The 15,550-nt window shown below is 41.6% G+C and overlaps 1 protein-coding gene across 4 annotated transcripts in view; it reads left to right on the forward strand.

Moving 5' to 3' along the window:
* The window catches only part of mfge8b (milk fat globule EGF and factor V/VIII domain containing b), a 107,560-nt gene that overhangs the window by 46,705 nt on the left and 45,305 nt on the right, over nt 1-15,550 (forward strand). For all 4 annotated transcript variants that reach the window (XM_034175919.1, XM_034175920.1, XM_034175921.1 and 1 more), the window contains exon 2: nt 4,520-4,642. In XM_034175919.1, the coding sequence (XP_034031810.1) occupies nt 4,520-4,642 (123 nt within the window). The remainder of the gene's footprint in view (nt 1-4,519; nt 4,643-15,550) is intronic.

A 15,550-nucleotide genomic window follows, 5' to 3' on the forward strand; every position in this document is an offset into this window, starting at 1 on the left:
ATTTTGTCTGTTGTAGTTTGCCTGTATTACAATGTTTGCAAAGAGGTGTAATTTGATTTAAAACAGTGATTCACTTTGAACTTATTAATTCCGACCGGAATTCCGTCTTGGAGTGGTGCAGCGTTCGGAGCTGTGCGAACGGAACAGAGGACAATGCCTGTTTCTTGCTCACAACAGACAAGAGTCCCAGTTAGTGACTTTAATCCGCACAAAAGTGACTCACGATTGACTTTTTTAAATGCCTTTGAGAGGGTTTAAGACAGAGGTCTCAAACCGGTTCCAGAAAGGGCTGAGGGTGCAGGCTTTCTGTGCAACCACCCACTCCAGCAGGTAATTTCACTGATTAACATCACTTTGAGCAGGTGGAATCAGTTAATCAGTGAAATCACCTGCTGGAGTGGGTGGTTGCACAGAAAGCCTGCACCCTCTCGGCCCTTCCTGGAACAGGTTTGAGACCTCTGGGTTAAGAAGTGGACTTGCCGCTCCTGAAAAGCAGCAATGCAATGAACCAACAAAGCAGTGGGTTGGAGCACTGCTTCCTTGCTTCAAGAACAGCTGCAGTAGAAGCGGTTGATTACAGATGCACTGCAGGGTCTGCAATCAATGTAAAGTAATTATCATTTTCCCGATAAAATGCCCTCAAGCAACGGCCGCTCTGAAGGGCCGAAAAGGGAATCGTTAAGCAAAAAGGCTATTGATGTTGGTGGATCAAATCATTTACCTCACTTGATAAACCAAAGATTTTTAGGAGTGATGTGTTACTTGTTGGCCCATTTGAATAGCCATCTGGCTGTTGGCTCCAATGCGCCCTCGCCATTATGCACAGCGATCAGTGAAGGTGAGCAGACGGAGCGCCTCTCACACAATCTCACGTGCTCAGAGTGTGAGTTTCAAAGATGCTCCACTCCTCATTACCTGTGAATGTTATTGAGTAAGCCTGTTGCAAGCTCTCTCGCTCCGGCATAAAGCACTGTTTACCATATCAATGGAGCGAGGGGGGAGGGGCCGCTCCTCAGTATGTAAATGGGCCAAAGTGTGAAAGCTGGTTTCAGAGCAGGACAGAGCACTCTAAAACACAGAAGTAGAAGTTTGTGATGTGACCTTTGTGTAATAGCAGACAGAAATTGCTTTGAGATGAAGACAAACAAAATACATAGACCATTTTGTATATACTGTTCAAAATGTGCATTTGTTTATTGTTTGAACATTTTTGTTGTACAGTCTTTCACACAAGAGCCCAAATTACCTTTAGAAAGTGTCAAAACAGTTGTATTATAGTTTGCTGTGTGTTTTCAATAAATGTGTGGAAAATTATTTACCGCTTTACTTTTTCCCTTCTTATTTCTGATTGTAAACCTTTATTACACTTATAAAACACAACTATAGCATATATATTCTGAAAGTACAGGTTGTCCTGACAAAAAGACATAAAACTTGATTGTGGGATGCAGAGAGAGCTGTTAACAGCAATAAACATTTGTCAGGCGAGTGAACTGTCCAAAAAATGCCCTTGGACCCCAGAGGGTTAATGATTCAAAAAAAAAAAAGTTCTCGATATACCCATCCCTTGCACCCCACCTGAAGAACCCGGGGGGCGCTCCTCACAGTTTGAAAACCACTGGTCTAAAAGGTAACGTTATATTTATATACAACCCCTGACAATAATTATAGAATCACCGGCCTCGGAGGATGTTCATTCAGTTGTTTAATTTTGTAGAAAAAAAGCAGATCACAGACATGACACAAAACTAAAGTCATTTCAAATGGCAACTTTCTGGCTTTAAGAAACACTAACAAATCAGGAAAAAAAATTGTGGCAGTTTTTAGACCAAGCAGAGGGAAAAAAATATAGACTCACTCAATTCTGAGGAATAAATTATGGAATCACCCTGTAAATTTTCATCCCCAAAACTAACACCTGCATCAAATCAGATCTGCTCGTTAGTCTGCATCTAAAAAGTGATCACACCTTGGAGAGCTGTTGCACCAAGTGGACAGACATGAATCATGGCTCCAACACGAGAGATGTCAATTGAAACAAAGGAGAGGATTATCAAACTCTTAAGAGGGTAAATCATCACGCAATGTTGCAAAAGATGTTGGTTGTTCAGTCAGCTGTGTCTAAACTCTGGACCAAATGCAAACATACTGGTAGACCAAGGAAGACATCAAAGCGTCAAGACAGAAAACTTAAAACATTGTTTCAAAAATCGAAAATGCACAACAAAACAAATGAGGAATGAATGGGAGGAAACTGGAGTCAACGTCTGTGACCGAACTGTAAGAAACCGGCTAAAGGAAATGGGATTTACATACAGAAAAGCTAAACGAAAGCCATCATTAACACCTAAAGAGAAAAAAACAAGGTTACAATGGACTGTGGATGACTGGATGAAAGTCATATTCAGTGATGAATCTCGAATCTGCATTGGTAAAGGTGATGATGCTGGAACTTTTGTTTGGTGCCGTTCCAATGAGATTTATAAAGATGACTGCCTGAAGAGAACATGTAAATTTCCACAGTCATTGATATGGGGCTGCATGTCAGGTAAAGGCACTGGGGAGATGGCTGTCATTACATCATCAATAAATGCACAAGTTTACGTTGATATTTTGGACACTTTTCTTATCCCATCAATTGAAAGGAATTGAAAGGATGTTTGGGGATGATGAAATCATTTTTCAAGATAATGCATCTTGCCATAGAGCGAAAACTGTGAAAACATTCCTTGCAAAAAGACACATAGGGTCAATGTCATGGCCTGCAAATAGTCCGGATCTTAATCCAATTGAAAATCTTTGGTGGAAGTTGAAGAAAATGGTCCATGACAAGGCTCCAACCTGCTAAGCTGATCTGGCAACAGCAATCAGAGAAAGTTGGAGCCAGATTGATGAAGAGTACTGTTTGTCACTCATTAAATCCATGCCTCACAGACTGCAAGCTGTTATAAAAGCCAGAGGTGTTGCAACAAAATACTAGAGATGTGTTGGAGTGTTCTTTTGTTTTTTATGATTCCATAATTTTTTTCCTCAGAATTGAGTGATTCCATTTTTTTTTTTTTTCCCTCTGCTTGGTCTAAAAAAAGTAACCGTTACTGACTGCCACAATTTTTTTTCCTGATTTCTTAGTGTTTCTTAAAGCCAGAAAGTTGCCATTTGAAATGACTTTAGTTTTGTCATGTCTGTGATCTGCTTTTTTTCTACAGAATTAAACAACTGAATGAACATCCTCCGAGGCCGGTGATTCCATAGTTTGTGCCAGGGGTTGTAGTAATAACTTGGTAAAACAGTTGCTTGTTCATTCCTTCTTATGAGTAGCTGTAAAAGTATGATTGATAGATTTAACATCTCTTTATAATCATTCAGGTAAGCTGTTTTTTAATTGTTTGCGCTTTGTTCACGTGAAGTTCACATTATCAATGCTTGACAGATTTTGAATATTTCAAAATATTCTTTGCGCACTTGCACAAAGCCGTGCACAGTTTACAGTGAGTTTACACTCCTGCACGGCAGATTACATACCAGTGTTCAGATCAAATTTGTGCAAGTGTCAAGGCACCTTAAGATCGTCTCAACTGTCATGTACTGTTAAGTGAAAATCGGCAGTCTGTTGAAGCCCTTGAGTTCAAGTGAACCTTTGTCTCATTGATCTTTGGTATCTTTCTGCTCGATAATAGGCCTGTACCTTAAACTTCACCGACATGTTTGTTGACTGACTAACCATCTGCTTAACGCTCCCTACTTCAGCCACTCTCTCAGTATTCACTGGATCATGTACAGTGCTCATCAATCTTGTTGGAGACAAGTAACTCCTTGTCTGAGTCATGATCAAAAGGGCTGTTCTCAAACCATTTGAGGATGAGTCCAACTTTCAGCATCTTGCTTCATCAGTGTTTTGGCAAGGTCTTTGTGGAATGGACCGTCTGTTTTTTGTTTAAGACCCTGTGTGCACTGGTCAACACTGAGAACTGATTGAGGGTTTTCACTCAGCACTTCACTATTCCTCATCCTCCCTTGGTTCAACTCTCCTTCAAGCACAGCTGCCTTTATCAGTTTCTCCTTGGCGCATGTCACAGCAGGTGCCAGACTAAAGATTTTCACACAAAAAAGGGGGGTTGTGAAAAGCAGGAATCATGGGCTTGGCCAAGAACTAGTTTTATGGCAAAACAAATACACTCCATTGAGTCAGTCATAAACAGACAAAATAAAACCATAGTTTGACCTCACATGAGCTGATTAAACATTTTCGCAATAGGATTTTGGGTACCTCAACTTTCAGTACCTGTCACAGGTTTCAAATGGGAGTTTAATTTAAACTTTTTGGAAATGTTTACACTTTTACTAACACATTGAAGATATCGCTTGGTAATGAATGTGTTCCTTGTCATGCAAACAAATTTCATTACTAATATTTTATCAGTTAATTTGGGCAATGGACAAAAAAAAAACCCAAAAACTTGTGAACTGACAGACCAAGCCTCACCTCTGTTTTGCTATGATCACATCTCTTTATCTTCAGGTGACATCTGTGAAGTTAACGTGTGTAGTAATGGTGGAACCTGTGTGGCCCGACAAGGGGCCCCTTTCATCTGTGTCTGTCCTGATGGCTTCAATGGAGACACCTGCAATGAGACGGAGACTGGTAAGACAGACCGTAAAATTACTTTGAGATTTCTGTTCCCCTTTTTGATTAGGTACTGAAAATGCAAACCAGTAGACATCAAATTAGGAGATATACTTGTCAGGTACAAATACACAATTTGTAAAAATGCAGAACTTCAAATTACCCTTTTTGATTAGGTACTGAAAATGCAAACCAGTAGACATCAAATTAGGAGATATACTTGTCAGGTACAAATACACAATTTGTAAAAATGCAGAACTTCAAATTACTTTAAAATACCATGAATATAATGAGCAGCTGTGGCCATGGTGACCACTACGTCTTGGAAAAGAAAGGGTAGTTCCTTTAATTTCCAACTGCATGTAACTTCAGCTTTGGAATACTTTATTAATCCCAGGGGAAACTGCATTTGTTCCATGTGCTCAGTGCAAAATAGCAAGCAGAGGAAAGAAATGGAGATAGAATTTTAAATACACAATAGTACATGACAATTTTAAATACACAACAGCACAAATACAACATAGTATATAAACCAGATGTGGAAATGAAAAATTAGTTCAGTCTGGAATCAGGGTGTCTGACATTCAGAGGGAGGAGTTGTACAGTTTGATGGCAACAGACAGGAATGATTTCCTGTGGTGCATTTGGATGGAATAAGGAGCCCAATGAATATGGATAGAGATTCACACGCCAAACATAAGTGTTGTATTATTTAGATGTCAAAATTATATTTAAATATATTTCACAGAATGTTAACATTCTAAACCAAATATATAAAAAAGCACTATTTAATTGAGAGAGAACACAAACCCCAATTCCAGTGAAGTTGGGATGCATTTCAAAAAAGCTGGGACAGGGACAACAAAACATTGGGAAAGTTGATGAATGCTCAAGGAACACCTGTTTGGAACATTTCACAGGTGGACAGGTTAATTAGAAACAGGTGAGTGTCATGATTGGGTATAAAAGGAGCATTCCAAAAGGCTCAGCCGTTCACAAGCAAAGATGGGACGAGGCTCACCACTTTCAAATCAATTTTATTTATATAGCGCCAAATCACAACAAACAGTTGCCCCAAGGCGCTTTATATTGTAAGGCAAAGCCATACAATAATTACGGAAAAACCAACGGTCAAAACGATCCCCTGTGAGCAAGCACTTGGCGACAGTGGGAAGGAAAAACTCCCTTTTAACAGGAAGAAACCTCCAGCAGAACCAGGCTCAGGGAGGGGCAGTCTTCTGCTGGGACTGGTTGGGGCTGAGGGGAGAGAATCAGGAAAAAGACATGCTGTGGAATAAAGCAGATCAATCACTAATGATTAAATGCAGAGTGGTGCATACAGAGCAAAAAGAGAAAGAAACACTCAGTGCATCATGGGAACCCCCCAGCAGTCTAAGTCTATAGCAGCATAACTAAGGGATGGTTCAGGGTCACCTGATCCAGCCCTAACTATAAGCTTTAGCAAAAAGGAAAGTTTTAAGCCTAATCTTAAAAGTAGAGAAGGTGTCTGTCTCCCTGATCTGAATTGGGAGCTGGTTCCACAGGAGAGGAGCCTGAAAGCTGAAGGCTCTGCCTCCCATTCTACTCTTAAAAACCCTAGGAACTACAAGTAAGCCTGCAGTCTGAGAACGAAGCGCTCTATTGGGGTGATATGGTACTATGAGGTCCCTAAGATAAGATGGGACCTGATTATTCAAAACCTTATAAGTAAGAAGAAGAATTTTAAATTCTGTTCTAGAATTAACAGGAAGTCAATGAAGACAGGCCAATATGGGTGAAATATGCTCTCTCCTTCTAGTCCCCGTCAGTACTCTAGCTGCAGCATTCTGAATTTACTGAAGGCTTTTCAGGGAACTTTTAGGACAACCTGATAATAATGAATAACAATAGTCCAGCCTAGAGGATTAGTTTTTCAGCATCACTCTGAGATAAGACCTTTCTAATTTTAGAGATATTGCGCAAATGCAAAAAAGCAGTCCTACATATTTGCTTAATATGCGCATTGAAGGACACATCCTGATCAACAATGACTCCAAGATTTCTCACAGTATTACTAGAGGTCAGGGTAATGCCATCTAGAGTAAGGATCTGCTTAGACACCATGTTTCTAAGATTTGTGGGGCCAAGTACAATAACTTCAGCTTTGAGTTTAAAAGCAGGAAATTAGAGGTCATCCATGTCTTTGTCTGTAAGACAATCCTGCAGTTTAGCTAATTGTTGTGTGTCCTCTGGCTTCATGGATAGATAAAGCTGGGTATCATCTGCGTAACAATGAAAATTTAAGCAATGCTGTCTAATAATACTGCCTAAGGGAAGCATGTATAAAGTGAATAAAATTGGTCCTAGCACAGAACCTTGTGGAACTCCATAATTAACCTTAGTCTGTGAAGAAGATTCCCCATTTACATGAACAAATTGTAATCTATTAGATAAATATGATTCAAACCACCACAGTGCAGTGCCTTTAATACCTATGGCATGCTCTAATCTCTGTAATAAAATTTTATTGGCAACAGTATCAAAAGCAGCACTGAGGTCTAACAGGACAAGCACAGAGATGAGTCCACTGTCTGAGGCCAAAAGATCATTTGTAACCTTCGCTAATTCTGTTTCTGTACTATGATGAATTCTAAAACCTGACTGAAACTCTTCAAATAGACCATTCCTCTGCTGATGATCAGTTAGCTGTTTTACAACTACCCTTTCAAGATTTTTGAGAGAAAAGGAAGGTTGGAGATTGGCCTATAATTAGCTAAGATAGCTGGGTCAAGTGATGGCTTTTTAAGTAATGGTTTAATTACTGACACCTTAAAAGCCTGTGGTACATAGCCAACTAATAAAGATAGATTGATCATATTTAAGATCGAAGCATTAATAAATGGTAGGGCTTCCTTGAGCAGCCTGGTAGGAATGGGGTCTAATAGACATGTTGATGGTTTGGAGGAAGTAACTAATGAAAATAACTGACAGAACAATCGGAGAGAAAGAGTCTAACCAAATACCGGCATCACTGAAAGCAGCCAAAGATAACGATATGTCTTTGGGATGGTTATGAGTAATTTTTTCTCTAATAGTTAAAATTTTATTAGCAAAGAAAGTCAAAGTCATTACTATTTAACGTTAAAGGAATACTCAGCTCAATAGAGCTCTGACTCTGTCAGCCTGGCTACAGTGCTGAAAAGAAATCTGGGGTTGTTCTTATTTTCTTCAATAAGTGATGAGTAGTAAGATGTCCTAGCTTTACGGAGGGCTTTTTTATAGAGCTAAGTGAAGATCTTCTAAATTAGTGAGACTCCATTTCCACTCCAACTTATGGGTTATCTGCTTTAAGCTGCGAGTTTGAGTTATACCACGGAGTCAGGCACTTCTGATTTAAGGCTGTCTTTTTCAGAGGACCTACAGCATCCAAAGTTGTTCTCAATGAGGATGTAAAACTATTGATGAGATAATCTCACTCAGAGTTTAGGTAGCTACTCTGCCCTGTGTTGGTATATGGCATTGGAGAACATAAAGAAGGAATCATATCCTTAAACCTAGTTACAGCGCTTTCTGAAAGACTTCTACTGTAATGAAACCTATTCCCCACTGCTGGATAGTCCATCAGAGTAAATGTTATTACTTTGTGAACAACTGCATGAAAAAATAGTCCAACAGTATAAGAACTATGTTCGTCAATGTTCAATTGCAAGGGATTTAGGAATTCCATCATCTACAGTCTATAATATAATCAGAAGATTTAGAGAATCTGGAGAACTTTCTACACATAAGCGGCAAGGCCAAAAACCAACATTGAATGCCTGTGACCTTCGATCCCTCAGGTGCCACTGCATTCAAAACAGTCACTGTGCAGAGGATCTTACCGCGTGGGCTCAGGAACACTTCAGGAAACCATTGCCAGTTAACACAGTTCGTTGCTACATCTACAACTGCAAGTTAACACTCTACCATGCAAAGCAAAAGCCATACATCAACAACATCCAGAAACTTCTCTGGGCCTGAGCTCATTTGAAATGGACAGACGCAAAGTGGAAAAGTGTGCTGTGGTCTGAGTCCACATTTCAAATTGTTTTTGGAAGTCATGGACGTCGTGTCCTCCGGGCAAAAGTGGAAAAGACCATCCAGATTGTTACCAGCGGAAAGTTCAAAAGCCAGCATCTGTGATGGCATCATCAATGCTGAAAGGTACATCCAGGTTTTGGAGCAACACATGCTGCCATCCAAGCAGCGTCTTTTTCAGGGACGCCCCTGCTTATTTCAGCAAGACAATGCCAAGCCCCATTCTGCACGTGTTACAACAGCGTGGCTTCATAGTAAGAGTGCGGGTACTAGACTGACCTGCCTGTAGTCCAGACCTGTCGCCCATTGAAAATGTGTGTTGCATTATGAAGCGCAAAATAAGACAACGGAGACCGTTGTTGTATTTTGACTGTTGAACAACTGACGTCATACATCAAGCAAGAATGGGAAAGAATTCCACCCAGAAAGCTTCAACAATTAGTATCCTCAGTTCCCAAATGCTTGAGTGTTAGAAGGAAAGGTGATGTAACACAGTAATGAAGCGGTCCCAGCTTTTTTGAAATGTGTTGCAGGCAACCATTTCAAAATGAGCAATTATTATATATAATAACTTTATCAATTTGAACATTAAATATCTTGTCTTTGTGGTTTATTCAATTGAAAATAGGTGGAAGAGTATTTGCAAATTATTGTATTCTGTTTTATTTACATTTTACACAACATCCCAACTTCATTGGAATTGAGGTGTGTGTATATATCTCACATGTACATAAGTGCTTACACCCTTTGCTCAATACTTTGTTGATGCACCTTTGTCAGCAATTATAGCCTCAAGTCTTTTTGAATATGTCACAAGCTTGGTGCACCTATCTTTGGGTAGTTTTGCTTATTCCTGTTCACAGCAGCTCTCAAGCTCCTTGAAGATGAACTGTTGTCCCAGTCTGAGGTCAAGAGCACTCTAGTGCAGGTTTTCATCCAGGATGTCTCTGTACATTGCTGCATTCATCTTTCCCTCAATCCTGTCTAGTCTCCCAGTTGATTGACATGATTTGGAAAGACACACCTGTCTACATACAAGGTCCCACAGTTGACAGTTCATGTCAGAGCACAAACCCAGCATGAAGTCAAAGGAACTGTTTGTAGACCTCTGAGACAGTTCATCTTTCAGCAGGACAATGACCCTAAGCACACAGCCAAGATATCAAAGGAGTGGCTTCAGGACAACTCTACTACTGAAAAACATTCCCATAGCATGATGCTGCCACCACCATGCTTCATTGTAGGGATGGTGCATGGTTTCCTCCAAACATGACGCCTGACATTCACACCAAAGAGTTCAATCTTTGTCTTATCAGACCAGAGAATTTTGTTTCTCATGGTCTGAGAGTCTTTCAGGTGCCTTTTGGCAAACTCTAGGTGTGCTGCCATGTGCCTTTTACCAAGGAGTTGCTTCCATCTGGCCACTCTACCATACAGGTCTAATTGCTGCAGAGATGGTTGTGCATCTGCAAGGTTTTCCTCTCTCCACAGAGAAATGCTGGATCTCTGACAGTGACAATCATGTTCTTGGTCACGTCCCTGACTATGGCCCTTCTCCCCTGATCACTGTTTAGATGGGACGCCAGCTCCAGGAAGAGTCCTGGTACATCTGAACTTCCTTCTATTTACAGATGATGGAGGCCATTGTGCTGAATTTGGACCTTCAAAGCAACAGAAATGTTTCTGTACTCTTCCCCAGATTTGTGGCTTGATACAGTCCTGTCTCAGAGGTCTACAAACAGTTCCTTTTACTTCATGCTGGGTTTGTGCTCTGACATGAACTGTCAACTGTGGGACCTTGTATGTAGACAGGTGTCTTTCCAAATCATGACAATCAACTGAATTTACCCCAGGTGGACTCCAATTAAGCTGTAGAAACATCTCAAGCGTGATCAGTGGAAACAGGCTGCACCACCTGAGCTCAAGTTTGAGCTTCATGGCAAAGACTGTGAATACTTATGCACAAATTTGAAACTTTTTTTTTTGTTCCACATTGTCTTTATGGGGTAATGTGTGTACAGTTTTGAGGGGGGGGGGGGGGGGGGGATCTGGATGCACTGTATGTCAGGAAGCATAACCTTATGTCCTGAGTGGCATTAACCCAAGCAGACAGCCAGTTCTTCCTCACTGCTTGAAGGTAGCAGTTTCTCAATTGCTACCCTTCAAGAGGTGAGGAAGGACCAGTGAAGTAAAATATGGGCATTTTCTCTACCTTCTCCAGCCACTGGGATCCTGAGCATTGAGGCACCTGCTTGCTGGGTCATGCACAGAGTGGTGTTCCCCTCACAGTGCAAGTGACACTCCTCATCTTAGTCTCCCAAAGTAATGGCTTGTTTGATATAAAGCCATTCCAGTGCCATTCTAATGGTACCAAAGGGGCCTATTGTCAGACACTTTGCCTTACTAATAGTGTCTCAAAACTGTACTGTACAATAAGATAGGCATCACCAGTATCTGAAAGATTTGGATTTTCTTTCTCTTGGAAAGGTAACTGCATAACTAAACCCAATCGAGTGTCCTCATGACTCCTCACTCCATAAGTGCTTCCCAGGCATGTCTTGATCTCAAAGGCCAAGAACCCAGAGACATAAATGCCACTGTTGGTAAGTGAAATATCTCCAAGTTGAATACTTTCATCACCTACAAAGGTTTCTGATCACAATGTTCAGAAAGTCATGGAAAACTGTGATCTTGGTTTTGATCCAAGACCATTGCAAATTTTGACTCTGATTCCTCAATCAGCTTCTGTCATGATCATATCATGGTATCCACAAAGATCACAGCATCCTTTGTCAAGTCCAACTTAATAAACCTTTCCTCGAGGTATCTAAGCTGCTGCTTTCTGCCATCCTACCCAGCCCATGTAAGCATTGGCAGGGTAGGAACCAGAACACACCCCTGATGAATACCATTATTCAGTGGCAAAAGTCAGATTCTGCCCCCACTCCACACATCACTCACAGTACCCATTTCTGAGCAGATTATGATGGTCTTCCCACATTCTCAGCATGTCCCAGAGCAACCTGACAAATGAATCAAATGCTATGTGAAAATTAACACAGGCTGCAAAGATATTCATGCTGCATTGGAAAAAGTACTCTGAGCTAAAAAGTGGTCAGTGGTGGTTCTTTAGTGTGGAGCCAGGATGTTCCAGTCATTTAGTGCTGGATATCTGTAACTGGATCATGTTAAAAATAATCCTTGCAAGCACATTTCTCGGCTGAGACGGCAATATGTTACCACTCTGATTATTGCTATCCTGGTGATTGCCCTTTTCTTTCCAAACTGAGACGAGTCCTTCCTTCCTGTCAATATAATACCCATCTCCCCCATCTAAACAAAGTTGGTGTGCAGTGCCAGGAAAAAGGCATCTCCAGTTGCCTGGTGAAGTTCAACTCCAATGCTGCTGATCCTTGGACATGAGAAATTTTGCTGAGTAAAATTTACTCTGCTGGGACAGCATTTGATCCCAATCCAAATAGAGCAACTTATACTCTATCATAGAGCTAAATTGACTCAAAACGGTGTAAAATCACCTCTTATTGGAGTAAAACCACTTGTATTGACCAGATGGTGTTGCAGACCGAACGGTCCGCCGTCAGCCCTGCCGTCACTGCGCTTACGTCATCAGCCACGGTTCACTGATTATCACCTTGTTTCTGCTTAAAACTGCACCCCAGTCATCTATCTCATATCTGAAGCTTTTGTACAACAATCCTGTCTGTATGAATTCAGCATTATTCCATAATAACAGATGGAGGAAGCGTTCAGAGTGCTGCAGCTCCACAAGCTATTAGCTGATGCGTTCTCTGCTTGTCAGACATTTCAGTGCGTCACCGTTTAAAGCCTCGTTTCTGCTTAATACTGACTTTAGAATGATTCAAGAGGTTTTACTTTGTCATCTGATGGTTAATAATTCCATTAATCCATTTGATCACTTTGGGTGGAGAGACTCTGTGTCAGACAGGCGAGTGGGCTCCGGAATGACACATACACAGTGGAGGCAGGGCGGACCAATGTTTAGAGGGCGGACCGTTCAGTTTGCAACAACTGTCGAGCTGATTCACTCAGTGTAATTTACTCTGTTTAGACTGGGATCAAATGCTATCTCACCACAGAAAATTTTACTCAGAAAGATTTCCTGTACACTTGGTTATTTGCAATTGACTCTGCAATAAGCGAAGTGCGCATCGCATCTGCACATGCGTGGGTCAAACGGGGGCAAAAATCCCAGCTACCACACTCACACTGCTCCCATTGAATTTCATATACAGTAGCATTAGCGGACTGTAAATGTTAAGGCTTTTACAGGGATTGTTTCAAAGGCTTTAAGCCTTAAGCAACGCATACAATAATGACAGGGGCGCATTGTGCTGTTTTCAAATGCTTGAACGGAATTTATAGGCTTGAAGGTTGGCTGAAAACACATGATTGCAAACGTCCACCGAGTCCAAACAAAGACGGAAAGAAGAAATGTTGTCGTAAACCTCCATTCATTCTACACAATTTCGCCACAGAAAAAGTTCCAGACGGACGTAAAAGTCGGACTAAAACTGTAAGTTTCTTGCACACATTTATTTTGTCAATATCCTGAAACCATGCCGCCGTTTTCGTGCATCAGCTTATGACTGTAATGTCGTGCCATGAATGACGTGGCGCGTAATATTGTAAAATTGACATGTTCTATAAACAAACTGCATGCATGCACATATAATTGTATGTCTGTCAACTTATCAAAACAAACGTGACACCAAACATATGTGAGACTCGTCGTTGTCGTCATTAGCCAGTGGTGTTGCAATTTCTCATCCCTGCTTAGCAAATATTCTGCAGTATCCACAGTTTCAGTCTCTGGACTTCGTCTAACCATCCGTCAGCTGCCTTCAGGGGGTCAGAAATTTGTTTTTCTCCAACTATCAACAAGCATGGGTCATTTTCGACAGCAGTGCGCTCTTCCTCCTTTGTCGGCACTGACGGTACTTTCTGTACAGATGCAGCACACGCAAGCTTAGCCAGCTCTTCTTTCCATATCTGTCCACTGCTGTACGTAGTCCTGGTTGTAACAGGCAATCCGCGGAGGTTACAAAAACGCTTTAAATCGTCAACTTTCCAGCGGTTGAAATGATCCAAATCACAGCACTCCTCGCTGCTTTCCGCCGCCATAGCTTGTGGGTTGGTAGCTGAAGACTTTAGCCTGCCCATAATGCACCGCGCAGCCTGAGATGCGCACTTCGGTTATTGGCCATGTGAAACCTGCCTGGCACTAGAGATTCAGTCTCAGCAGGAGGCTTAGTCTTGTGCAACTTCTCAAAGTAGTTGGCCCAGTGGGACAGTACTGCAGAGGGATTTGTCAGGACTGAGCTGTCATACACCATAATTGCAGTAGGATGAGGTGTAGATTTGGAGAAACAAAGCTGTTTCCTCTATTAGTAGGCCAAAGGTCACTAGACCACAGATGTTGATTCTCTTGATCAGATTCCTCTATCAAATGCCTCCATATCTCCTATTGGTCAGCCTGCTTCTCAGCTCCCTATACAACCTGGAATTTTCCTGGATGTGTGCACTCTGATTCTTCTGGATGATATTCATAGTACCATTTACATATGAAGCACCTCCTATGGACATTGACAACACCAATGCAATCCTCAGAAACCTTCAGGATCTAGTTGCGGAAGTCCCTGTCTGAGCGTCCTCCGGCCAGGTTGCTCTCAGTCTCAAGAAACAGTCTAACCACATTTAATCTCTGGTGCTGAGCAGATTAATTTGACACGTCATCTAAACTACTGTTTAACACAAAGTTCATTTTGTTCGCAGAAAATTTCTTAATTGCCACGACAGGCTGAAACAGTGTTTCAAACGTGTCCCAGGAGCCTCACATTGAGCAGCCTTGCTTCTCCAAATATTGGTGAATGTCAGGGAAAATACAAAGTTGTTGCTTAAGTAATACCCTGCTAGACGGTGTTTCTATGCTTGACAAGGGACAGTTATTTTGCTGAACCTGTGTTGGCTACAAGTACTAGTGGCCTTTTTATACACAAAGACCCTGCTATTAGCAACAGCAGGGGTGGTGGCCCAGCAGTTAAGTGCACTTGTTTCTAGTGCGGAAGGTTCTTTGTTCAAACCCCAGTCCTGCCCAGTGTGGAGTTGTCAGGAAGGGCATCTGGCGTAAAGCTTGTGCCAAATCAACATGCAGTTCTACCTCAGATCTGCTGTGCCGACCCAGAGTGAAAAGAAGTGAGCAGCCGCAGCAACATCTTCCTGTCCGCTATTGGCAACAATACTGCTTCAGCACCTGCTTTTCAGGTCTGAAAATACACTGAAAGTTGAAATCCTTTGTTTTTATACTGTACTGCTCTGCTTTGGTTAAAATGCCAGGACTGAATGTGTTTCTTGTAGTGAAAGTTATATTGGGGAAATTTTAGGACTTTTCTTTATTCTCTGGGTCTTCGGGAGACGCAGCTTTATTCTGGGTTTTTACTTGAGGAGACTCTGAGAAGTATCACTTGCATTGTGAGGGACTGTCTGTGTCAACATTTTGGCCATGTGACGGGCTTTTCTGTGCACGATCCAGCATGTAGGTGTCCCCAGCGGCTGGAGACTACAAAGGGGATGCCCATGCTGCACCTGGATGTGGGCGATGGTTACTTTTGAGAAGTGTGGCTGGACAAGCTGTCTGCCTGAGTTGTTGTCATCCAGGACCCAAGGTGGTTCTGTGGTATTGTGGCAGCAGCAGTGTGTGACACCTGCACATGCTCCCGGACTTGACTTGGCTCTTTTGAAACACATTTTCTTCAAAGTATGATTACTGCCTGAAAGTATTTTGTATTTATAGATAAAAGGCTACTTCCCTTTTTGTTTGACTCATCCTCA

Source organism: Thalassophryne amazonica, chromosome 8 (genome assembly GCF_902500255.1).
Source record: "Thalassophryne amazonica chromosome 8, fThaAma1.1, whole genome shotgun sequence".
In the NCBI taxonomy this organism is placed as follows: domain Eukaryota; kingdom Metazoa; phylum Chordata; class Actinopteri; order Batrachoidiformes; family Batrachoididae; genus Thalassophryne; species Thalassophryne amazonica.